The sequence below is a fragment of the Melospiza melodia genome, chromosome 3, assembly GCF_035770615.1.
Source record: "Melospiza melodia melodia isolate bMelMel2 chromosome 3, bMelMel2.pri, whole genome shotgun sequence".
Classification (NCBI taxonomy): Eukaryota; Metazoa; Chordata; class Aves; order Passeriformes; family Passerellidae; genus Melospiza; species Melospiza melodia.
Window position 1 is genome coordinate 105992653 of NC_086196.1, and position 27128 is coordinate 106019780.

The 27128-nt window shown below is 38.5% G+C and overlaps 1 protein-coding gene across 30 annotated transcripts in view; it reads right to left on the reverse strand.

Annotated features, from left to right (window-relative positions):
* The window catches only part of NRXN1 (neurexin 1), a 679465-nt gene that overhangs the window by 194238 nt on the left and 458099 nt on the right, over positions 1 to 27128 (reverse strand). For all 30 annotated transcript variants that reach the window (XM_063152504.1, XM_063152502.1, XM_063152505.1 and 27 more), the window contains one exon: positions 18238 to 18419. In XM_063152504.1, coding sequence (XP_063008574.1) covers positions 18238 to 18419 — 182 coding nt within the window. The remainder of the gene's footprint in view (positions 1 to 18237; positions 18420 to 27128) is intronic.

A 27128-nucleotide genomic window follows, 5' to 3' on the forward strand; every position in this document is an offset into this window, starting at 1 on the left:
AGCACCCCTGAAGCATCCATGCAAGCTTTGTTTTAAAGGGGACACATGTAGGGCTCCTGATTTGTATATTCAAATAAGTGTTGCAACTAAACTTGAAAGTCTGAACCCTTGCATTTTGTTTTTGTCCTTTAATAAGCAATCCTCAAAGTCACACAGGGATTACAAATCTTGTTTCAGACCTGCATTTCTGCACAGAGACACTTTTCTGGTGCATTTGTTACTGAGATGGTGCCCAGGAATATTTTCACTGCTCATTCCCCTTCCTACAGTCTTGCAGAACCATTTTTCTCTGCATTGGCTGTCCTGTAAGATATAGCTTACACTGCATTCCTTAAAATACCACTTCTACTAATAATAAATAAGCACCTACTGTTCATGATCTTGCAGAAAATGTTGAAAAAGTCACCAAGAGGCACCAACAGCCAAAGTTTATCAAATGAATCCAAGATTTCTGCTCTTTTATGCCAACATAACAAACTTCAGGTATCTGCTTTTGGCATGAACTATGTTTTTAAAATGTATTTTAACTAAAACAATTGAAATTGGTATTAGCTTCTACTATACATGTCTGGAACAGTACCAGAATGTAGAACAAATACATAATCTTGTGCCTAATGAAGAAAAATAAGAGGCAAAAAAGTATGAAACAACTCATCCTATGTCTCTTACTTCTAAATTGTATATCATGATTACATTTCTGTCATTACTTTAAAAGCCTAAATTCATAATTGAAGTAATCAAATGGTTAAGATTTAAAATTTTCATTGAAAAAAAAAAAAAAAAAAGGAAAGAGGGCAGTGATGTAACACCAAAACTTCTTTCCATTTTTATTTTCATTTAATAATAAGATTAGTACCTAAAATCAAGGAGCTGCATGTTGGTCAGGTGATCCTCTGGATTACTTCTCTCTAATTCTAGAACCATTTCTTTTTCTGTTGCCATGAGTAAAAAACTCTTTATGTGGCAGGTCTGCAATGTGAAATTGAAAAGTTTGCATTTCTTGAAGGCTCAAAATACACAAGCTCTGCATGACAGATTTCTATTATGCACTGAGTACCTGCTCCACTAGAAATATCTTGGAAGCGAGAATAGAGTGGAACAAATTTGGCACAGTCTTACAGTCTTTGTCAAAAGAGTATTTTGAATTTTCAAGAAAAGTAATTATTACTGGCAACCACACTTACTTATTTTCTATTATTCAGAAAATGTGAGGTGAGGAAAAAGTAACCAAAATGTTTTGCCTCAGGAGCAATGTGAGTTTTCCCCATTTACGCTTATGTCAAATACCCTCTTAATTGCATGATAAGCAATAGAAACCCAACCCAACAACTTAGCTCTCTGTCTAACTTTACAGTCCTGAAATACTTACAGCAGGCATTCATTTTGAGCAGGAAACACAAAGGGGACTTGCAGCTGGCTGGTAAAAGGCTACTTATTTTTAAATCATTAAATTATCTTTTAAAAATATCTTTTATTCTAACATATTAATTTTTGATTACAATTACTGGTTGTCTTTTTCTTTTTTTCTGAGTTTCATAACAAGTGATTGGTACAGAGAGCTATTATGTTGCCTTTGTTAATAAATCAAGCAAGTAGGAGACAGAATTCAGATTTTAAGCATTTCAGGTAGCTAGAATTGCTAATAAAAATTTTGTAAACTCCTTTCATAGCTAGAAAAATACCCACTACAACATGTAAGAGAATGTGTCACCTAATTGTTCTGTCTTTTCCATCACTACAGTGTTTAATCATCATGTCCCTGGTCCACATCTCCAGACACATTCAATTGTGCTAAAAGGTGATAAATTCAGCAGTATTAATGGATTTATAAAAGGTTTTGACCTTTGGAAATGTATGTTGGGTTCTAGGAATTGTGGATGTGCCATGTTTCATGTTAAGAGCAGATGCACCATGACATTTTTCTTTTAATCTGTCCCCAATGATGGGCAACTCTTGCAGTGCTCTAAAACTTTCTTACCTCCTGCACTTCTAAATTATTCTAGAAACAACAGTTAGGAATCCTTTCGGTTTATTTTAACAAAATATGAAATAGGCCTCCATCCTGAATTTTTATTAAAAATCTCTCAGGAACTTGTTACCTTACGGATCCTGATTTTAGAAAAAGACATCAACAGCAATCACAATTGCAATGACCATAGAAAAAAACCATTTTATCATCAATATATAGAAGATGTGCTTTCACCAAAATTGACTAGAAAACCTTTTTTTTTATATATTTATTGAAAATTTTCAAAACTCTCTCCTTCCTGGCACATAGCAAGAAAAATAAACCTTGTACATTTCTAAAAGCAAAGGATGAAAGAAAGATTCAGTTACCAAGGTGAGTCAAAAGTTGACTTCTGAAGCCACAGTGTGGGAGTCTGGATCAGATCCCAGTCTGAACTAGGTGGGGAAAGATTTGGATTCCAGGTTTCTTCCAGTCCCACTGAAGCCAGCACTAGCTGGTTATTGGTGCCAAGCAGAGACCCTTTGCTTTCTGCCTGGCAATTCTATCACAACCCTGAAAATTTTCTGTGTTCTGGTTTCCATTGAGAAGTAAGACTGGGAAAAACTCACTTTTCCATCTTACAGAGCACTGCTGCCTGGATCAGACCACTGGTGTTTCTCTTGTTGCAGCCAGTTCCTGGCAGTGAACAGGAGCTCACAGACAGTAAATGGCTAACCCTTGATTTACATCTGCAAGGTTCAGGTTTAGTAGTTTTAACCTATCAAAATAACAAGTCTGAAATCCCATAAAGTTTTCCCTGAGAGTGGTGCATGTGCTTAAGATTGAGAGGGGAAAAAAAAAACAAAACAAAACAAAAAACAAACAAACAAAAAAAAAAAGCAATGAAAAGAAAGAGATCTGAGTATCCTAACCAGGAAATTCATAAAAAAGCCAAGTGAATACCAGCAGAAGAGCCTGCTACCAGCCTAAAAATCAGCCCTAAGTGTCAAAACCCTGCTGTTACCTCCCCAGTAGGACCAAGAGGAGAAGCACTGACTTTTCTCTTGATACCATAATTTAGTATCACTTAGAATCCTTCAGGCCCAAAAGGAAACAGAACAAAATTGGGGTGCAGGGAAGGCTGCAGCACCTTCTCCACCTCCTGAAAAGATTTCATTATTATTTTGCTTTCTACACACCTACTTTTCAACTAACCTGCCACAGGTTAGTAAAGTGCCTGTGATCAGGAGCTCTGTTGCAATCTGACCCTTAAAAACAATTACAAAATACTCCAAACCAGTAAGCTTTCTAAAGCTTTCCTGATGCACAAATCAACCTTGGCTGTACTTTCAAAAAAAATGCTAACAATGTTAGGAATGGTTGTGATAATCCTATCTGTGGTACATGTGTGGGAGAATATGATTCATGCAAAACCATTTCCCTGTCTTGATTCTTCATGTTACTGTACATTACAGGGAAAAGGCAGCACAAAACTCTCAAATATTTTCAGTGAGAAAAGGAAGGACTGTAGGGAACCAATTAGGTTTGCCAGTAAACCAGAAATGCCTGTGACTGGTGCCTCTGAGGGTCAAAAGTAATAAATTCCATGCACCACTATCCTGATATTACCCATGTAGCAGGAGATAGTGAAGATTAATATCATAATTAGAAATCCTGAACAATATCTCCATTACAAGACAGATAAAGCGGCAATCCTGACAGCCACAGCGACAAATTTATTCATTGTTTTTCTTCCAACTGAATGAAAGGATGTACATTATCAGCCTGGACAACTTATAATATTTTGGGTCAATGAAGCAAATCCACGACCTGCCTTTGTGACTGCAGAAGTGCAAAATAAGCTGGTGAAGCTGCATGGCACAGCTTGGGGGAGAAGGAGGTTAGACAGGGTGACTAAAGGGGGATGCTCCAGAGGAAACCCCAGGACACAGTCATCTGACACCAGCACACACAGAAAATTGAGATTTAGACCCAGAGAACAATGCCAAAGAGATAAAAACCTCTTCCATGCTTAAAGCAGACCGAGCTTTTATAACATGAGCCTGAAGTTGTGACAACTCTTAATAGGCAAAGGATTTTTTAAAATCAACATTCCATTAAAATCATTAGAAAGCTGCATCACAAAAAGCCAGCAATGTTAATAAACTAGAAAGTTTACCCTAGAAATTAAACAGGAAAGCTTATCCTCCATGACTTGAGTGACTTTTATCTTTTAGATAAACTTCATGCACTATTGTGAGAAGAAACCTTAAAAAACATTTCACAGAGCTGCACAGCTAAGTCTGCAGCCAGTGAACTGGCCAAAAAGCTCAAAAAGATGCAAAATAAATTCACCCCAATTGCCCGTTATTTTCTCAATATAACCAAATGTGTTTTGCTCAGCAATCTATTTAGCCCATTGGGGTTATTTTGGATTTCCACCAGGATGGTTCAAATTACCTCACCACTCCCACACACCAACCAAAGCAAACACTTGCTAACATTTGAGAGGTGGGCGAGGAGGCAAACTTAGTTACATCACCAGCACCTTTCCCACAAGCTGACGAGGAGGCACATGCCAGCAGTCAGGGGAGAACACAGCAACAGCCCCTTGCAGGGCTGGAGAGCAGCTCCCAGCCTCACAGAGCCACGTTTCTTCCCCACATTTAGCAGCAAAGCAGCTCTCTGGTGTTAAAAAAAGAGGGGATGTTGGTATGGTAGTGTTGCAGATATCTTGTCATTAAAAATCCTTCCTTAGGATTTTTTCCTTCTGAGAAGCTGTGAGGCCTCAGGAACAAAATGTAAACATTGATTATCTGCTGCTGTGGAATGCAACAGGTGCATCTGTGATTGGTCTCATGTGGATGTTTGTAATTAATGGCCAATCACAGCCCAGCTGGCTCTCTCTCTGTCCCAGCCACAAGCCTTTGTTATCATTCATTCCTTTCTATTCTTAGCTTAGCCAGCCTTCTGAGAACCTTTTCTTCTATTCTTTTAGTATAGTTTTAATGTAATATATATCATAAAATAATAAAGCAAGCCTTTTGAAATATGGAGTCAAATCCTCGTCTCTTCCCTCATCCAAAGACCCCTGTGAACACCGTCACATGGTAGAGACAGAGAGAGAACAAGTTTCTGGTGCTGCTGCACAGTCTTGGAGTTTGCTGCTGACACCAAGACCAATGGATGTTTAAAAAAAAAAATGCTCAGCAGCAGCAGCTCCCTCACTCCCATTTCTGGGTCTTTAGGAACATCAGGGAACCTCACTGTGGTTACATCCAAGCATTCCTCTTAGGTCATTCCTGGACCTAAGCTTTCCAGTCAAAAACTGCAGCATAAATGGGAGCCTGCAACCTAAGCAGAACCTGCTCTACCCACCCCTTGCTGGCAACAGTGAACACATGCAGGCTAACTTTAGCAAAAACACACAGCAGATGTCTCTATGGCATCCCCAATACCAATAGGAACGGAGCCTGATCTCAAAAGCATAAATTAACAGGGCCTGCCCACAGAGCCAGCTTCACTGCTAGCCATCAAGCAGAACATTTTTCCAACACCCAGTAGCATTGTTGCAATTAAACCAGTTATTTCTTACCTTATGCTGACAGAAAGGCAACACAGATTAGCCACAGTTGTGATTGTTAAGAACATATATGTGCTATATGCATGCTTTCATGACCAGTCACTCTCTGTCTTCTCTTTTATGAACAAAACAGAGCCCATCCCTTCATTTTCTTCTGGGGAATTTAATAAACTAGAGCATTCAAAAAACTAGACTATATTGCAGATTCTTTCAGTAGCTGCCTTCTCTCCCTACCTCCTTTTGGAAAGCCAAGTACTCAGAACTGGACATCCTTCTTCAGCTAAGATCCCAGCAGAACTGTGCTAACACCAAACTTTTCCTCCTCTGCCACCCCCCGTGTTGTCAGTGCATCCCAGATTGATGCTTGTCTGTGTCTGCAGCAAATTGCAATCAGCTGTAACTTCCCAATCTTTTCTGTAGAACTACTTCTAGGCCACAATTATTCCTCATTTTATAGCCGCGCATTTGATTTTTCCATCTTAAGGTACAGGAATCGGCGCTTTCCTTTGTAGAAATTCGTCTTCCTGATTTCAGATTATTTCTCCACTTTATCAAGCTCATTTTGAATTTTAATCAGTTCTCCACAGTGCTTGCAACCCCTGTCTCCCCTCCTCCCACACTAGCACAGCTTGGTGTCATCATGTACCACACTACAGCTGTGACAAGGAGACGTGCTGGTGGCTTTTTTTGAGTTTGAATATGCAGCAAAAAGCAAGAGGAAAGAAAAGAAAATCAATGCTTTAAGAATATCAGTTTAAATAGCCAGCAAAATAGTCAAAAAGTAGATTAGGAATAAAACCCCAGAAATCTTAAATGTCTTCCAAAGGAGAATCTCAGCAGAGCACTAAGTTGTGACAAGTTTTTACCTCTGGGGAAGGCCTTGCCCATTAATTTAGCCCTTGGCAGCACCTATCTTTAATTATATACCCACATTAATAAATAAATATAACCAAGGGAGATTCTGTGATTATTTATGGGCCAGGCAATATGTGATGGAAAACATGAGTTTTGCAGCACTTTTACTCTTATTCCCATCTTAATTATATTATTCTTATATTTTTCCTGGAAAGAAATACCCAAATCATATAACCATGGTTTCATTATATCCTTTGCATTATCCACTGATATTTTAGAATGTATTAACAGCAGAGCCATATTCTTTTAGCCTCCGAGCACATACTCAGGTGTTTTTGTAGGCAGGCAATTAGAAGACTGAAAAGTCTTACAAAATGTTCCTCTGTATTGTTCCATGGAGAGCAAATCTAGAAGCACCAAAAAACTGCAGCATCCCATGGCACTACTACAGCCAAGAGTTACTGCTCACTGTGCAAAATGACTTGCAGATGTCTACACAAAATCTTGCAATTAAAAGAAAATAAAAAATCCTCAAATGGGAAGTCACCTCCAAAACCCCTCATAGTTGCTATCCTACAAACAGTCCATGCATATGTGTATATGCTTCCTGCTAAAACCCGACTCTTTTCAGACCAAGGGTGGGCAATTTGACATTAAAACATTCCTCATATGAGCTTAATTAGGAATTTCATAGCACATTCACTAGCAAACCCCGTTTGCTTTGGAAACAAGCAGTAGAGAATTCCCCTGCCTTTTCCTGTTTGCTGAGTAGCAAACCAAAACACAAACCTGGGATATCAGAGAAGGCTCTCTGGGAGGGAAATAAACCAAAACCAACTTGTCAAATGGGACTCCCTGCTGCTGCCTACCATGTGGTGCTCTAGTGAGCTGCATCTGTTCAGCTATTAAACATCATGGTGAGCTTGATACCAACAGCAGTGGCATTATCAAATATGCTGAGTGGTTATTAAGGCTCTCTAGAATAATCTTTCCGCTTTTTATTTTGGTTGGTAGAAGTTACTGTAAAGTAGCTTCACGTGTGATAATGCTCTTTGTGCATGTCCCTAAATGAGAAGGTGCTGCTACACTGACAGCCTTAAAAATTCCATCTGCAAAATGCCAGGGAAACGCTGCGTACTTTTGCTGCAGGAACTCTCCATTGTCCTCTGGAATTCACTGGGTCAGGGAAAAAAGCCCCATATGGGGAACAAGGGCATTAATGGGGTGTCTCAGCAGACATGAAGAAGGTAGCATGTTGCATTCACTTTGTGGGCAGTAAGTTGCAAGTCCATCAAGGGGGACAGCTGAACTAAAAATAAGAGATTCTGGACCCAGAGTGGAGCATGATGGTATCTGCTGTAATGCTTCATCCTCATCCTTCAATCCAGAGGCTTGGGATGAAGAGGAGTACCTGACCCAAAGGTGGAACAACAGAGGGAAGAAATCCCAGTCCTGTGCAGGCAGCTTTTCCAGCCCAAAAAGAATGTGCAATGCTGCAGCAGCGAGTGTGATTTACATCTCCCTGAGGGAACATCTGGACTTACATTTCACCCTTGACTGAGCATAGATCAGCACCTACAAATTCCAGCACGAGAAGTTAAAAGCCATGTTAGCAGCTCGGTGCTGCTGCACTGAAGGTTTGGGGATAATTTCACAGAGAGCTGGCAAAGCTGAAGGGCTGTGTCTTGCCTTTTTTCCTCAGCATCCCCTATTCAACGTGAGCTAGGTAATTATCGACAGGCAGGAAATGCATGAGTCAGTTCCTTCAGCTAATCCACCCTCTGAAGCATTAGCATGTTTCAGTGTAAATGGGCTTTCACAAACAGCCAGATATTTAAGCCTCTCCAAACACTTAACAGGGCAACTCACCTGTTGTTAGTGGGATTGTTAGATTGTTACATTAAACATAAGCCACCAGAACACAGAACATTGACAGTATCAGTTCTTTATATCTTTATCCTGTCTATTATTGTTGCAGGAATTCCTCTGAGTGGTATGATCTAAGCCAAAAAAAAAAAAAAAAAATAAAATAAAAAAAGGAAAAATACTTAGCAGCAGCAGCCTGCTGTCAAGTGGGAAGAATCACTGCTGGATTCAAAGAGAAGGCAAATATTGTACACCTGTGGTTGTTGCTGGGAGAGAAAGCCATGGGCTGCTCAGTGATCCAGCAGCAGTGGAGATGCACTGATGTCAGGGGTGTCAAGGTAAGAGAGACAGTGATTAAAGAGCATAGGCAAGTAAGTGAAAAGAAGATGAAGATAAAACTGGCAGCCAGGGTTTCAGAAAACACAAATAAATTTCCTGCTCTGGCTCTGTTTCCTGAATAAGCCTGGTGCAATGAGTTAGTGCCAAGGACTACAAAAGTTAAGTAAATTGATTGGATGTAATGTAGGAGCCAAGCCCTGTGTGTCCAGTTCCACCCTCCCCTACACCCACCCAGTGACTTTACTCCAGTTTCTCCTCATTGATACAGTGGTGTAATGAAACAGAGAAAGGCTCAAGAAACAACTATGAAACAATCTATAAGGAGAAAAGCAAACTAGCATTACATACGAAAAGAAGTTTTCAATTTCGTGATGACACTGAAGCTTCACAGAGCAAAACCTGAATTAAGTAAGTGGTCTAATTAACTAATTGTGAGTTACAATTAAGGTAGTATCTCACAAAACCAGAATAGTATTAAGATGAGCTTTCCTTATTTGCACAAAGTGATTAACTACATTAGCAATATTTACTTAACCAAATCGCTGAATGAAAGCAGCCGGCTCTAAAATTGCTTCTGCACCTCACCTTCCACCAGTAGTTTTCTGGCTTGATGCAGATCCTGCTCGTACTTACTCGTATTTCTGCAATATTTTCAAACAAATCAATAGTGGAAGTGATGGGATGAGGATTACTTGGAGTTAGATCAGAATCTGTTCAAGTGTCCAGCAGCACTTTTGCCCTCATCTTGCTCTACATCAATAGGCCAGCCACTCTCACTAGTATTAAAAAATAATATTGTTCATACTGCATATCCACTGAGAAACCACTACACTGGTACTTTGTGCTGCAGTGCACACTTCATCCTTATCCTCACTTAGGGCTCATAAATTCAAAAGACAGGGAGTTAATGAGCCAGATCTTGGATTCTGGCTTTTATTTGTAGGAAACAAACTCTGATCTGTCCTGTGCAAACCTGGCCCTTCTTCAGAGGGTCAACAGCAGTCTGAGAGTCACTGTCCCTTATTCAGGTTGCCATTAGGAGCTAAAAGCACAGTCTAGGATATGCTGAACGTGATGCCATTGCTCCAGTGTGCCTGTTTTTTCTTTTTTTTTTTTTTTCCAAACCACACGCTTTCAGCCCAAAGTGCCTGAAACCTGTCCTCTGCCTGCACTGTCACAGCTTCTGACACACTGGGTACACATTCCTTCCACCTGGTGTTGAGCCAGCCATGCCCAGCAGGGAGGAGGGAGTACAAATCTTCTTGTGCTTCTCTAAAATTAGACAAGAATTAGGTAGGAATAAGTTTGGAAATATTATCAGGGCTGACTCTCATATATAACAAACTGTATATGCTTATTTTACATGTATATATAAATAAACATACAATATAGATACTATTATATCTATGTATAAATGTAATAAGCAGAATATCACCTCCAAAGAATAAGTGGACAAAAGCAGCCTACTCTTGGATTTCACTCTCAGTCATCCAGAGCTCTCATTCTCCAAATAATGACAATCATTTCCTGTATTTCAGTTCCTTCTTCATTTGGATGATCAGCCAGGTTACAGTGAACACCTCAATGGCTCTGCTACTTCAAATAGTCAAGTATTCTTTTAATCTTAATAAAGTTGCTAAAACGCCTGCTAAATTTTTCATCAGTGCTTTTTATACATGGCAATGTTCTGGGAGAGTTGGTGCCAAGTTATTAAAATATCTACAACCTTCATACAGAAGGATGTTGGCTAGAAGCCAGCACCAGGAATTTTAAATTACAAGTATGTGATTAGATTATGATGGATCTAAAATGTCAATGAGAGGAGATAACATTAACTAGGAATGGTGGGAGGCAAGATGGTCTATTTATTTATTTGTACGTCATAAACTAATTCCTGTGTCCTCCTTTCTGAAGTCAGAAATTTGTTATTTATACATGAAAAGCCTTGATACCCATGGATCTGCCTCCTAATTCTGGCCACATGTTGTTGCTGCTTTTGTTTTTTAATTAAGAGGAACTTATCAATGGTTCTCATCAAGTTCTTCCATGTGAGTACACCATACAGTCACCACCTGAGGTGACTCTCCTGTCCTTCCTATGCCTCATTTCATGGGAAAGAAATTGTATGCAATCCCTGAGACCCCTGGATGTTTGCCACTTGTTTCACTGGGATTCACTGGGATCACTGAATTTGCACAACACAGGAGTTTGTGCTCAAAGACATGGCAGAAGAACAAGTTGGGGAACAAGGGAAAGGGAAGAGAAAGAAATAATCCTTGAAAATACGGCTGGATGTAATCCATACAGCACTTCAGAGCTTTAAAAGTGACAATGTAAAAAATTAGAGGAGCTTTATGACGAGGTCACGAGCCTCTCCAAGTTTGTGCTAATTAAATATGCTTGGTCTTGTGCTTGCTCTTCCAAATTGGTCTACTTGACTTCTTAAAAATGCAGAGTTTTTGTTATTAATATAACATGACCCAGGCCAAACCCCTTCTATTCCTAATCTTGGTGCTTTTTTAAGGTCAGAAAGAAAATTAGGTTCTGTGTTTATGTTCTCTCCTCGTGCCAGATCTAAGGTTCCATTTGTGCACAGTTTGCAACAATAAAGTCATAGGAAGACTTGCCATCAAATTCAGTACCAAAGTTCTGGGTCTTAAACAGTTCTGCCAACAGATGGAGTCAATTTCCAGGGTAATTTTGATATATGCAGGATCAGAAGGGAATTTAGAATCCACTACCTGATGTGTATGATAACTTCATACAACACCACAGCCAAATGCAATTCTTTGCTATTGTTTTCAGCTGATTCTGATATATGTGGGCCCACCAGAAGTGTTTTAAAAACCTACCCACCTTCAGCCAGGCTTTACACCATTTATAGAAGGAAACACTTGAGGAGGTTCATCATTGTTGAGGGCTGGAGCATTGTGCCACTGGCATGGTACTTTAGCTGGGAAGCTGGGTCCTACTGGATGTGCAGTTTTCTCTGGTCAAGGGGCTGGCAGGTGGTGACCCCATCACACAGCATGGCTTTTTTGGGAGGGAAGCTTGTGTTCTCCCAAAAGCACAAAAGGAGCAGGATGCATAAAGGAGTTATTTGCTGGATAGAGGGAAGCGAGAATTTCTATTTTATCCCAAGGCAGAGGAAGAAACGGAGAGGAGCTGCCTCCCTCAAGCACATTGCTAGGCTGAGGAACCAGGCTGGGAGATCAGCCCTACCACACTGGTATACTGGACCTTCCACAAAACATCAGGATTTCTCCTTGCAGTGCTCCCTGATGGCAATATCAGAGTCAAACTGCTTAATTATATCAGCTATACAAATTCCATTCATATTTTTCATACAGCAAGGTATCAGTCTGTTCTGTGTCAGAATTAGCACATTTCCATAACCTTCCCTCGGCAATTTGGCCTGTTTATGGCAAGAACAGACCACTGTAGCTCAATGTGCAATAACAGATTGTGCAGAGCATTCAAGATGAGGCATTAACAAATTGCTTATATAATAAAAGTCCTTTTCAGAGCTTTTTTTAATCTTTGCCTCTGCTGATACAAAAGAATAACTTAACTGCATGGTTTCAAGGCATGACTTGACCATCTTGGTGATTCATTTATTTTCTTTCCTACAGAGTTAGATCTTTAACCTGATCAGTGAGGTAAATGATTGCTGCATTTAGTACAAATTCCCTAGATTAATTCATTGCTCCCATTCTAATTAACTTAATGTTTGTGTGCATTGAATTGCATTCTCACCTACCTGTCTAGTTCCATAAATGAGTCTTCTTTGATTGCACTGGCTTTTTTTTACTCAAACCCATAAACAAGTCTGGGAATCCTTCTTCCATAGTCTTTTTTTTTCAGTTTAAAGGTTAACATAGTGTGGTTGCTGAGATTTTTGTTCCCCAAAGAAAACAACCACTGTCCATAATAGTTAAAATTCCTACAGCATTTTACATTCACATATATTAATGAAGAAAGAAATCACAAATAAATATTGCATCTATAAGCATAATAAGGAAATATCAAATAATAACAGAACTCTATAACATCAGCCTTATGAAATGTTCTTGTACTTCAAGGTAGCAGAATATTAAAAACCACAACTCTGATAAACATAATGTCCTAAAGTCTTTCCAGGGCTCCAAAGTGATCCCTGATGCCCACTTAGCTGATATGATGATGACCTGGTTTTCAGAGGTGCTGACTACATTCAGCTTCCATTGACTTTAGCCACTGTTGTGCATGTTCAGCACTTCTAAAATATCAGATTTCTGAAAACTAGGTCTGTCTTTTTTTTTTTTTTTTTTTTTTTTTTAGAATTCCTTCCTGGACGTGAATAATTCAATTTTGAACTCATTACTATTTCATGAATATACAAGCCAACGTTGGCCTTCCCAAATCTTTGCTTTCCATGAGTATGCATCTAATAATAAGGAATTCTAGATTTGAATGATGATTGTTAGAAGAAATCATATTCTAGAAATATTTTTTAAATATTATTAAACTCTTCCTGGGAAAATTAATTAGCTCCAATACAAACCACTAAAATCAAAGGTATTTTTATCATCAATCTCACTGAAAGTACATCCAAGCTCTCTAGGAATTGATCCAAATACAAGCAAGTCAATAAAATCAATTGGCTTTCCATTAGACATTAAGCCCAAGACATGTGAAGTATTCAAAAGAGAATAACAAATGCATTTATCATAAAATATTGCAGTTCTTTCCCTGGTACGCTCAAATACAGAACTCTGATCCTCACTTGAGTTTTTCTCCTTCTGCTCACTTGAGGGAAGGTCATTATACTTGCATAAGTTACAACTATCCATATTTTATGGATATGTACAAAAAAGTCTAACAGAGTCAGCTATTAAATGACGGGTGTAGCAGAGTACTGCATAAGTATAACTAAGGGACAGAGGGAGGGGAGTAGGAAATAATACTCATTTTAAGTTTGCTGAAAGTTGGAAAAAAAAAAATTAAAAAATGCCATTTCTGCAATATTTATTTTAATATATGTAGTATGTTAATATTTGGGACAAAGAGCAGGAACTGAGTTTACTCACTACCCAAAACTCCATTCTCTGTAAGTCATACAATCTTTCCGCTCCCGTGACTGTTCACCTCAGTCATTAATCGTAACTCTGAAAGCCTCACAAACACATCTTGGAAGTATGAGGACAATATTGATTAATCCATCATGCCAGTAATGCTACATCTTCACAGTATTTCAGGTTAATTGTGTTGTGCCTTCCATATATTGAAGCCATCTGTTTTAACCATACCCTACTTTTTCAGATAATGTGTTAGCAAATCTTTTGAAGCAGTTTTCCATGCTTTATCATCACAGTGTTAATCTTATTGGTTAGCATTTCCTCTAAAATATTGTTTCCTAGTGACATGAAATATAATGAAAAAAAAATATCTACTACCATCTACTCTGAGCTTTATGTCTTTTTATTTTGATATGTTTTCTATCCTAATTATGAACAGCCACTGTCTCTCACTGGAATCACGGGGCATTTTGCCCCACTTTCCTCCCAGAGAGGGTTAGGACACCATTCAAAACATTGCCACATCTGCCTTATTCCTTATTTTAGACCTCTGAATGTTTCCTATGAGAATGTTCATCACCACTTCACATAATTCAGCAGGTCCATACCTGTAAGTGAAATTAATTAATGCATTCTCGCCCTGCTTGAGTTAGGAGAAGTGATCAGTTCAGCTTAAGTAGTTCATGGGCCCTAGGCTGGGTGTCTTGGGAATGCCAAAGCTTTATAATTTTAAATGCTCTGCTGGCCTTATGCTCCATACAAACTTCTTGTTCTTAACTTCAAAATCAGCTACCACCATAAAAACAGCTGCTTTGTGCTCAGCAAATACTTTGATTTGCAAACAAACGACACAGACAAAGAAGACACCAAAACTGCTGATTCTTTCTATCAGGCATTAAAAAAAATGTTACATTTTGTTATAAAGTCTTTCATTTTAACAATGAAAGATTAAAGCATGGTATAATTTACATATTTTTTACATTGGCTGAAGTCTGTTGATGGAAATATATCCTTGTCAAACAGAGCAAATAGCCCTTGTGCAACACAGGAGAATTACAGTTTCCTATGCTACCAGCATTGACAGAAAGAGCAATTTAACAGGACTTCTTAGCCCTTTGACATGATATCTTTGTCTAACTTCACTTTATTCCTCACCATAGGAAAGCTAAAAATTCAAAGTAGCAACAGCACAGTGCCTGTGGAAGACAATGACATTCATATGTTTGTACACTTTGCTTTCTAATGATGTGGGATAACAGGGTTGGAAGATAAGAAAAGTGGAGGTAGGAGCAGGAATCACTGGCAGAATTACCTAAAGGCAGTAAAAATCAGACAAAAAGGTAAGGGCAGGAGTGCACATGGTGATTAATTGAACACTGCACAAAAAGCTGCTGCCTTTTTCCATGTGACATGGAGATGGATGCAGACCATGCCATGAAAAGAAAAAAAAGGAAACTTGCAGTAATTATCAGAGCTACTTGTCCTTCATCTATCCATCAACAGGAGAGGAAGTGGCAGTAGACTTTTAGGTAGGATATCTATTTCCTCTTGAACTAGATCACCCAGCAGAGACAGCATGGGAGCCCACTTCCAAACAAGAAGTCAAATGATTGAAATGAAAGCTAATTGCTGCAGCTCTGGATGACTAAAACATTTTAAAATCCCTTTCCTGAAGTACTGTTCTGCGTAGGTATCATACACACAAACAGTCCTTTATATTTATGCTGCTACAGTACAGGTGGAATTTTATAATAATCTACCTTGTAATGTAAAATAATTGCACTGGAACTGTTATACATCTGGAAGCAATGCAGACTACACATTTTTTAAAATGTTTCTCATAACAATGGCTATTTGGAGAGGTTAAATGATTATTTTAAATAAATATGTTCCTAACCTAACACCAAAAGTGTGATTCAGATGATCAAGCAGCAATTTTCAAAATCAGAATTTGATTTCATTATTAAAGCTTGATTTTATTAGGTTTACACTGTCTTTAAGTAAAGAGAATAATAAAGAGGGCAAGCACACACTGAAGTACCATAACCTAATTTATAATTTCCTCTTCTATTTCTAGAATGAAGAAAGTTAAGAGCAAGTTACCTCAAAGCTCTCAAGCACCCTCCCCAACATGCTTGTGAGGGCTATAATCTAAATTTTTTTAAAGCAATAGTTCCAGGGCAACTTTTTATTTGCCCTGAAAAACACACAGGTGAGTTATCCATGCACATTGCATCTCCAGGTACACAGGCACTTTTTGCTCATGCATATTCACAGTGAGTGGGTACATGCAAAAGAACATGCACAATTAAACACTTCCCTCCTTCTAGTTTTATCTCTTTCTATCATCCATAGCATATTTCTGGTTGTTTGGTAGATAAGACACCCCTAGTGGCATCTACACCTTGCGAAAGAAGGAAGGTCTGAATGACAAACTCCTCCTACTGTTTTGATTAGGGCTGGTTTAATACAATAGCTGCCAATATGGAAACATTAAAAAAAAAATTAACTTTTTTTTTAAGTATAACACATATGTAGACCTCCCTGTTTCTATGTTCTCTTCATTTTTTGAACTGTGATATCTCACACAATATCCTTCTGAGCTAAAATGGATCTCAGGTAAAATTCTCAGAAGTATCTGCAGCTCAACTGACTTTAATGAGATACATGGTCTTTGGTGTCAAAAGTGCTTTTGAAAATTCTGCCTTTCAACTTCCCTTTGAATATTATCCTTATTTGAATTAGATTCTGGGAAATTATATCCCAACAGTTTTCCAAGCTTTATCTATCACTGACAACTGTCATAAAAGTCCTTGCCAAATGTCTTAGGATTTCAGGTCGATCCCTCAGTGCCTCCACTCTAGGGACAGACTACTCTGAAGCTTCTCTCAGAGGTCAAACCTCATTCCAGGGAAATTTCACACAGTTACCATTTTGCTCTGAAGCAGAACAGGCTTCAGGGAGGTTCCCAAAGTCCCTTGCAAAGGCAGCAGGGGGAAGCCAGTATCACCTCATACAGCAGGATGATAAAAGGCTTTGCTGCTTCTCAGAAATTTCAAAAGAACGACTAAAATATAATTTACCATTTTCCCCATCCCTATTAAGCTGGTAGTGTTTCTGACCATAGAAAACTCTCAATTATTCTTTTTTTTTTTTTAACCGTTTTTTGCTACAGCATGGGTATAAGCAAGTTATTTGAGAAAAAAAATTTGAAAACTACAAACATATATGAGCAGGCAATAATTTTTCATCTCCAACTCATCATTAATGGACATAATGTTTGCTTTAAAATAGAAATATCATGGCTAGATGGAAGAGCAAACAAATATGATAGCTTTGATAGACTTCAGGTACAGTAAAATTACAAGGAAAACATTCCTTTGTATGCTAATGAACAAAAAAAAACTGCAAGAAGGAGGTAACTCTGCTGACCACAGAGAGTGGATTTGCTCTGAGATGGCAAATAAAGAGGTAAATTATAACAAGGCACCTGGTGTTTGCAAAGCAAATATTTAAATTCTATCTAGCAACACAATACTTGCCTTGAAATATGTAGGTTCTCAGTTTTTCTGGCACCTGGGAGAAGTTGCTTTGTTCACATTTTCAAACTAAGACTGCACAAAACCAGCCAACTACTTCATCCATGTGATTCAGTGTAAGATAAGGTTATAGACAACCTCTGAATTTTATTTAAGGTTTTCTTTCTTTATTTACTCAAGACGGTAAATAAATTAAAAAATCACCTTTGTCCACAATGTAAGAGTGCCTTTGCAGAAAAAGGAGTCTGGGAAGATTGAATACCATAATCCCATCTAATTTTGAAAATGATCATTGCTGAATGCTTTCTGAGGGTAAAGTGTAATTGGTTATAGATCAATAAGTAATTTCATTCAAAAGGAACTCAACTCTTCCTGAAAGTAGAGACATTCTCAAATAAAAATCAAATGAACACATTAACAAAGTTCAGACTAATCTAAACAACAAAATTTTATTCTGCTCTAGTTATGTTTTTCTCAATTGATCACTTATTTATGACGCCATAAAACTCCATATGCTTTCAATTTTGATTGCTAGTTCCTTGCTTTAAGGCAGCTGAAATTACTTTCTAAGACTTCCTAGCCTGACAGTCTTCCTGCTTAAGATTTACCATCACAAAAGAATGGTGAAATCAGAGGACAAATTCTAATAATAACAAAAAGCACAGTCAGCTGTGATACACTGCAATTCCACTATTAGATTCCAGATTAAATCCCCCAGGATAAACATACCTTCTTCTGACACTGCTAAACTCTGTTCCACGTAATTACACTGCAATAAACTGCTCTATCTGTACAGGTAGTATCTCAGTATGATTTTTAATTGAGAAGCTATGAAAAGCAGCACTGTAGAAAAAAAAGACAATTTGAGAAAGTCTGAGACCCTGTACAACATCATATGCAATAAACCAGCATCATTTAGCCCACTATTGACCCCAAAATGTTCATTAACTGCTATAAGCACACTCCGACAAAACAAATTGAAACCCCCGCGAACGCAAGCACAGGCAAGACAAGGAGAAATCTCGCGCGTTTGGTGAGATGATTACTTACAATGTGCAGCTCTAAATAATCTCCAAGGCCAGTAGAGCTGTCCACTCGCACCAGCACAGCCTCTTTTTGCACAGTGCTAAACCCTATTGCCAGTCTGTCTGCTCGAGTGCTCGGCCGGTCGTTGGGAGGCCACGTGTAAGTGATCTGTCCACCACCTTTGCTAAAGATATACGTTGTTCCCGCTGTTAGAGAAAACAAAAAAAAAAAAAAAAAGGAAAAAAAAAAAAAAACAAATAAATATAATCAGCCCACTTGCACCGGTGCAAAGCCACGAGGAAATCATACGCCCTACATAAATCAGGTTCTCACGCGGTAAATGGATTCATAGGCTGTATTTCAATGTGAAGAGGTCTTTATCTCGAAAAATTATGCAGCAAGTGAAATATTAGTGGGTTTTATATTGTGCAATCAGCACTGAATATAACTTAATTGCAAATGAAACAACTTGAAATGCCATAGCTCTGATTCAGAAATGCATATCTGTTTGGAAGGGTTCTGAAGTTTACGCTTGATAAACATGTGTAGAAGAGGGATGTTAAACCAAATGCTTTTCCCAACTGGACCTATGTGGAAAAATCAAGTAATTCCAGTTGCCTCCTGGCTGACAAAAAAAAATGCAACTACTTAGTTAGACAATTAAAATGATGCATGATGGTGGCCAGCAAAGCAAGACATTAACAAATACATTCAGATAAGACTTTTACAGATCTGAGGGTTTATCATCTTGTGACAGATGGGGATAACAAGTGGAAACACACTTGTCATGTCAGGACAAAAAGATTATTCTACCATCTGAGTAAGCAATGGCTTATTTGCATAATGCTCAATGTACATCTTTCACAAGTGGAAATCTTTACACATTAAATCCAGGGTGCACTTACAAAATCTATAATCTGTTTGAAACAAATGTTGTAATCCAAAACCACTTAGCACTCAGGTGCTTAACTTCATCACCAGCATATTTCCTCAGAACTAAAATAGCAGCATATCCAGACATTTTCCATTTAAAACCTGTACCTTAACAGCAGCACAGAGCAGTCAAATTGTGCATGCACTTGGTCTTCCATTGGAAAAGTCACTAGAAGCTATCTACTCCTTTTCCATGAGGATCGGTCAAAACTTAGGAAGATAGATTAATTCGTTGTAAATACAGGAGTCCAGTTTTATTGTCTGTCTTAAACTGTCTCATAGTGTGGCTACTCTCAATTTTATTGCATTTTATTTACTTACAGTACATTTTTTCTATTTTTATTAAATAGTTAATGATAGGACAAGTGGGAATACTTTTAAACAAAAAGAGAAAATACTTAGATTAGATACCAAGAAAAATTCTTCACTCAGAGGGTAGTGAGGCACTGGATCAGGTTGTCAAGAGAATTTGTGGAGAACCCATCCCTGGAAGGCCAGGTTGGGTGGGGCCTTGAGCGACCTGATCTAGTGTGTGACATTCCTGTCCATGGCATGGTGTTGGAAATGGATAATCTTTAATGTCCCTTCCAACTCTAACTTTTTATAGAATCATGGAAAAGATTTCCAGTTTATTCCACCCAATGCTCTCACTCCATACTTTCCGTGTCCATGTAAGGACACAGCACAAAACAACATAATTCTAACTCTCTTAGTTTCTTTCAAGGTTGACCAAAAATGCCATTATCATATAAAGGAATCTAAAATCCCTTGAACATGTGGACTTTCAAAGCCAAACCCAAGAAGGACTGTACACTTAACACCACTTGTTCAACTCCCAGATGTCTCAAAATCTTACTCTACTGCTGAGCAAGACTGCTTTGGATCAGTCCTAATGCAAAAAGGACACTTGGTCTTTCTGAAAAGATCTCATATTTATCTCTAACCTCACTTTTCCTTTATGGAATTACATGCCTATTAATAAGGGTTTTTTGGCAGTGTCAACACTCTAATAATTTATGCACGGTGCATACAACTAAAGTCACTGTAAATCTCTTTTTATATTAATACACTTGTGGGATAGTTTCACTGTGCTTCAGATGGATCTGCTGGGCTTTCCTCCTGATGCCAAAATACCAACCAGGGTGTGTTTCAGGAGAGTTTGTCAATTTCTTCAGCAAAGACAAAAGCAGGACTGTTATTTAAGATTTCACTTACACTTCAGGTGAAATCAGGTTTTATCATTATTATAAAAAGAGTTTTGCAAGAGTAATGAATATTGGGGCTGTGCCAGGGATTGGTAACAGACACAGGCAAAGGGTGTCTGGTTTAGTGGTTTAGCAAGGTGTGAGACAAAGCCCTCCTCCTCCTGCTCTCCCACCCTTGCTTTCCTCCTAGGTCTGAAATGTGCAATAATCTGCTGTGCATCATTAATCTCCAGTTACAGTACATCCTGAAACAAAGACATGTTAGACAGGTAATATCACTGCTGAGAGTCCCCAAGTTCTCCTCTCTGCTGCTACTATTGACTGAAAATCTCCAAGTGATGAGTTGGGACCTTCATGGAGTTTATGTCACTGTGGTGTCTGGAGTGAAAGGATTTGTTCTGTGTTGATGAAAAACAGAGAGCTTGATCCAAAGCTCATTAAAAACAGTGGCAGCCTTTCTCTTGACTTCATAAAACATTGTGTCAGGTCATGAATGAGGTTCTTATAAGCAACAAAAATGAGAAGGCTAAGAAAAAACAACTCCTTACACCTCAATGTCACAGATGGAGCTGTTAGAATAGTCCCTAAGATTTAAGTGGCAGTGCATAATTCTCCTTTTCTTGGTTGAAACAGATGTGTTTACCCAATTAAAAGACAAAGAAAAAGCCTGCCAAGCATGGTGGAGTCATACTGAATACAATGACCCAGAAGTAAGTCTTCAGATCTGAACAATGAGAGGCTCTGCTGTTCTTATTCAGAGTGAATCTTTGCCGCATTTTTTTCTTAAGTACTGCCCTTCAAATCAACCAGGGAAGAGCAATTCATTCCATACTGCTGCCGCATTGAAGGCAAGGTCAATGTCAGTGGAGCTGGGTGAATCTAGCTGTAAATCTTAAACTACATAGAATAAACATCAAAGTTAACAAAAAACGTATCTCTTATTCACAAGAACATGTGGCTTATGGGTTTTTATGAGACAGCTTTCCCTCCTTTATAACTGCCCATTTTGTAGATCTTGGAAGTAACGGCGTGTCTGGTGAAAGACTAATTAATCCGTGCTGATGAATACAGATCTGCCTCTGTCTGAGCTGCAAGGGGAGTCACGTTCCTCGAATTTCCTGTATTAATTATGGAGAAAATGGGTCGGAAGCCATTTGAGAATAGATCCTCTGGTGTTTATATTTCAAGAAAGACAAATATAATAATGTAAAATTTATTACACTGGGATTGATCTCAGCTTATAGCCCGACCTCCCATTAACTATTAAAAGCTAGAAACGGAGCAGTTGTTGGAAACAGCCCTCCTTACTATCAGTTTTGGGGAAACAACAGAGGAAGCCTAATTCACTTGGCTCATAAAGGCTTTTATGCTGTCTGACAAACCTCATAATGTCTCTGCTGCCCTTTCAGAGCATTGTCACGAAACCCCAGCCATCTCCCTTAGCTTGTGGCACTGTGTTGTTTGGGGTTTATCATCTCCAGAGAATTGAAAGCAGCGGAATTATAATGGCAAGAATAGCAATGCCATCAGCACAGTACTTGTAAGCAGGCAACTTTGTAACATGCCAGTTATATCTCTCAGCCACAGAATTTACTGCTTAATTCTTTATGCTTCCATGCATCCACACAATGCTTAGGAAAAATGTCCACACAGCTCTTTGAAATTCTTACCCGTGAAAGCATGGTTCCCATTGTAACAAAACGCCAGTGGTCAAGATACTGTAATGTTTTTTAATGGCCTGGGTCTCTGAAGCCCTACTTGTTTGCAAAATTCATCTTTATGAAATAGTGCATTCATTTCAGCACAGTCTGGCAGCAACTCAAGGACATCTGCTTACCTCTACAGCATTAAGCAGATAAATATTTTGTTTAGAACCCATTCACTGTATTTATTATTGTTTATGACTGCAAAGCTTTTCAATATTTATTGCTCTGAAGTCACATTTGATGTAGCTTAATAGTTTGCTCAAATCAACAGCTTTCTGCCTTCCCCATGTTCATTCCAATTTTGAGTTTAAGGTATATTGCACTGAAGGGTAATGTACATAATTCCATTTATCCCATATAATGTAAGTAGCATAATGTTTATTTTCAACATTCACATCAGGTTTCAGGTGCTGATGAAGTGAATGCAATGGTTTGATTGAGCTCTGGACCCTCGTAAACCATGATTCCATCACACTCTGTGACTGAAAAACTGAACACTGAAGCCTGTAAAGTTCAGCAATAAAAACTATTAGCTGCACTTTTGTTAATAGAATAGCAAATTTTAACTATCATTAAAAATATGAAGAGTAAGGAGCTCTCAGAACAAGAAATTACCCAATAATGTCATTTTTGTCTTTCTGTATCTTATCAGTACTTCATTCTGAGATACAATGTGAACCCCCTAATTTCCATTGGTAAGTAATTACTTGCATTGATAAACCTGCTGAATCCAGTGAGACAATTTGTGTAGGCTACTAATAATTACCAAGAATGAAGAATTAACAATATGAAAACATATATCCACACGATTGTCCAAGTATCTATATGAAGGCATTAATTATACTTCCTATGTTCAGAGGAGCATATAAATCTCCATTAATACTCATTTTTACATATTCATCTATGTATTTTCAGTCTGCACCAGCTGAAGTTCAGTTCTGTACGTATATTTGTACAGATTTTCTAAGGTAAGTAAAGGAAGGAATGCTTCAAGCCAGAAGCACAATATGCCAGGGGAAGAGAGGGAGAGGTGGGGGTTTCAAAATAGTCCACTTGGTGGATTAAAATACAACCTTTCTGTATTACTTCTTCCACAGCTTTGATATGTTATTAATTATTTACCCAGAAGAGAGAATATATGGCACAGGGTTAAGCTGAGGAGGGGATGACCATTAGGGTTAACCATGGGAAGGAGATGGAAAGAGCTGCTGGAAGAAGTGTTTCAAACTAAAGACCAGATTGAACTGAATGCTTCCTGAAGGCATTCTGATGCATTCTCTCCCACTAATCTGAGCAGGAGCCTGAATATGGATTGTAGCTGCTCTCCTGCAAGAGCACCATCAGATATTTAATAGCAGAAGAGGTGTATTGCATGGGGAAAGAGTAAATGTTCAAAGGGATTATTGCTCCAAAGAGCTTGAGCCACGATGGTAGGAATGGTAGTCTTATTTTCTGGCCAGGGTCTCTTAGATTTGTGGGTAATAGGGACTAGGAGAATACTGATGGTTCTCCTTTGACCAAGCTTGGCAAACCTTGACAAAGGTTCAAAGTTCTCCTGGAAATTGGTTGCTACTCCAATTTCTAGTTAGGTCCTTGTACCCATCTGACTGCATGCCTGAACCAGGACTGTTACAAACAGTCTTAACATTTGTCACCTGTTAAGGTCACCAGCTGCACAGAATAATTCCTTAGCAATTCCATTATTTTATTCATTGATTTTCCCTTCTTCCAGAGTAACTGCAACAAAACTCACTGACCAAAGCAGCACTGACAAAGATCATCGTTGGTGTTTGTTGTTAATATTGTCATTAATGATATCATCTTCTCTCTCCAGGTAAAGATGCTTTATTTGAGGAAAATAAAGCATATAGAAAAGGTCTATCAGAGTCCTGTCAGCCTTTTATGGAGCCCACATATCACTGTGCTACAGCTGAGCTCTAAACTTCAATGCTTCTGTGAGAGACACTGAAGCCACATTGCAACACCTCAACCAATTCAATCAGCTGGAACAATTAATTTAAATGAAGCAACAAAGCAGTACCTACTACTACTAATTCAAGCGCAACTTTACATTGCATTATAGAACTCCTCTCCCCACTAAGGTGATCCTGATTTGCTTTATCAGATCCTGCAGAACTTTTCATCACCCTGCACCCAATTTTTCAGCGATCAGTACTGTGTGTGGTTTATTATATTCAGCCATGCCTAAGAGCTGTCTCCAGGTAAAGGTCCAAGTGATAATAGAACCAACACAATCCCAAGTCACGCTGAGCATCCTGCCCTTTGCAGTGGCATTTGTTGAAGATTCAGGGTACTAAAACAGAAGCAAAGCTTTTTCCTCAGACCACAGGAAAAAAAGTCTAAGAAAACCACTCCTTTTCCTACTTCTCCTTTCTTCCAGTCTATGGCATTTGTATTTGGACAGTTGCTGGTGTTTTATCTTCCATGCATAATAAAATGGGTGAAAAAAATACTCCATTCTTGTTCCAACAGTTTGTTATTTAAATTCACCAGTTGCTATCAAGCTCTATTGATAAATAGGGTCAGTGAGTGACAAACAGCTAAAATTTGTGAGTAACAATGGCTCAACAAACATGTATATCTATAAAGAACAACCCTGACACAGCATCAGTATTCCAAGTCAGCATCATTCTTAGCATCATAAATGACATAGTTATAATAAAACTTTCAAAGAATTTAAGGAATTTTCCTACTAGAGTGATTTTAATATTTTAAATCAAGTAGCATCTTACACCTCAGATGACCTCATTGATTTAAATTAGATCACTAAACTGGAGTAAAGTGCTACTCAGTTTGAGTAGGGACATTGAACTAAGAGCCTCCAATTGTGTGAATGAAAAATGAATATAATTTTGAGAAGGACCCTAGCTAAGCAAGAGGTTGCTGAAAGGACTCCTAAGAGAATAGAAATAAGGAGTATCTGATCATCTGACTTATTACCAAAACATGACTTGATTAAGTGAATATCAATGGACTTGTTAGTATTATGACATTGAAACTTTAAAATTATTTTTATTAGCTTTGAAACATCCACAGGAAAAAAGTTCTGTGGTTTGTTGAACTCAAATATGTTGACTTACACAAAAAAAAAATTCATTATTTCTTTTATGAAAGGATACAGTCCAACACAAATCTGACTCAAGAGTGATAAAAGAAAATTATTGTTCTTCTCCAGATTCTCTCAGCTTAAAAATTTTATGGGCTGCCTATTACCTATCAATTTTCCAGTATGGATGCTGCTTAAAATCAATTTGAAACATTTCTGTATGAAATGTAAGGTAAGTAATTCCCCATTAGGGCCTCGGACATTTATGCAATGTAAATGGGTGGAAAATGATATATTTGGGAAATTTAAAGCCTGCTTTAAATGTCATATTGCACTCAACATAAAACATTTTAATCCATTAAAACTGTATTATAGTTAACAAGGATACAACACGTCTGATTCTTAAAGCTTGCCAAAAAGTCAGATGGAAATTAAAAGCCAAGCGTCTATAAATAAGGGAAGGTTTTATTCCTCCTACAACCTTGTCAACATAGAGTCAAAGATAAATTTCCTGAACACTGTCTACAGAAGCGGAAATTGTGTGGTTGAGAAACACATATGAGAAGGCAATAGATTGAAAAGTATTTCTGTACAGATAAAATGCAAAGGCACTGTTAAGGAAACATCCCTGTCTGACCATCCAGGAGCCACTCTGGAGTCACCCTCACATCCCCTGAGCTGGGATGGGAGACCCTTCCCAGCTACAGGCTCACACTCACACCAAGTCTCCTTTCCAGCTCCACACTGGGCTTCCCAGAGCTGACTCCCAGACCTCCAGAGCCTTAAAATAGTTTAGTCACGGTGCAATAGCTAAACAACAGAATAATAGCTAATAACAAAATAAAATGACAGCTCAAGCTGGTGCCTTCAAGAAAGGATCCCAAGCTTTTATAATTTCACAGTCCAAGAGCACCAAACTCCATGTGGTTGGCTCTTGCTGTCACTGAGTGTCTGGTCCCCAGGCAGGGCCACAGGCCCCCAAGCCCACTTGAGCTCAGGGTTCCAGGCCCTCCCAGCCCAACCTGCAGCTCACACTGCAGCTACACACAGAGCTACCTGCCCTAAATGTGCTCCTCAACACCTCTGTCAGATTGACAATACTTGACTTCACTGACTTCTAAGACAACAGGACAATTCCAGTCTCCACACTACTGAATTTTCAAGGCCTAAACTTCAATTTTGCCACAGCTGCAACCAGTTCCACTAAAATAAACTACCTGCACATCCACTGAATTGCTTCTCATGGCTTATTAGTTGTTCCAAATCCAAAGTGAACACAGGCTGGTTAGTTGAAGGGATTTGTAACAGGATGCAGGAACTAGGACATTAGCTCAAATACTATGCAGGTTGATAGACACCAAATGTTGCCACCATCTGTTGGTGCCCTATGTGAAATCATTCAGTGGTTCCAGTCCAGGGACTTTACAAACTCAACAGATACCTGGCAAAAGTTAAAAATTCCCTAAACCAAGTAACTTGAGCTGTTAGAATTTCCAAGCTTGCTGACTCAGCTGGGAAGCCAGTAAGTTGAAGGCAGGAATAGGATGTGGTGGTGTTTGAGGGTCCCCAGGATGCAGGAAGAGATGAAAATCTTGGCTCCATGTTTCAGAAGGTTGATTTATTATTTTATGATATATATTATATTAAAAGAAAATTATACACTAAAACTATACTAAAAGAAAAGAAGGGAGACATCAGAAGGCTAGAAAAGAATGAATAATAAAATCTTGTGACTGACCAGAGAGTCGGACACATCTGGACTGGGATTGCTCATTAAGTAAAAACAGTCCACATGACATCTATCAAAGATGCACCTCTTGGTAAACCATCTCCAGACCACATTCCTCAGCCATCAGGTAGTTATTGTTTACATTACTTTTCTGAGGCTTCTCAGGAGAAAAATCCTAGCAAAAGGATTTTCATAAGATATGTCAGTGACACAAAGACCTGATTCTCTCTCACAAAAGTTGCTCTTCACAGATGTGCACATAGGCCAAAAAACAG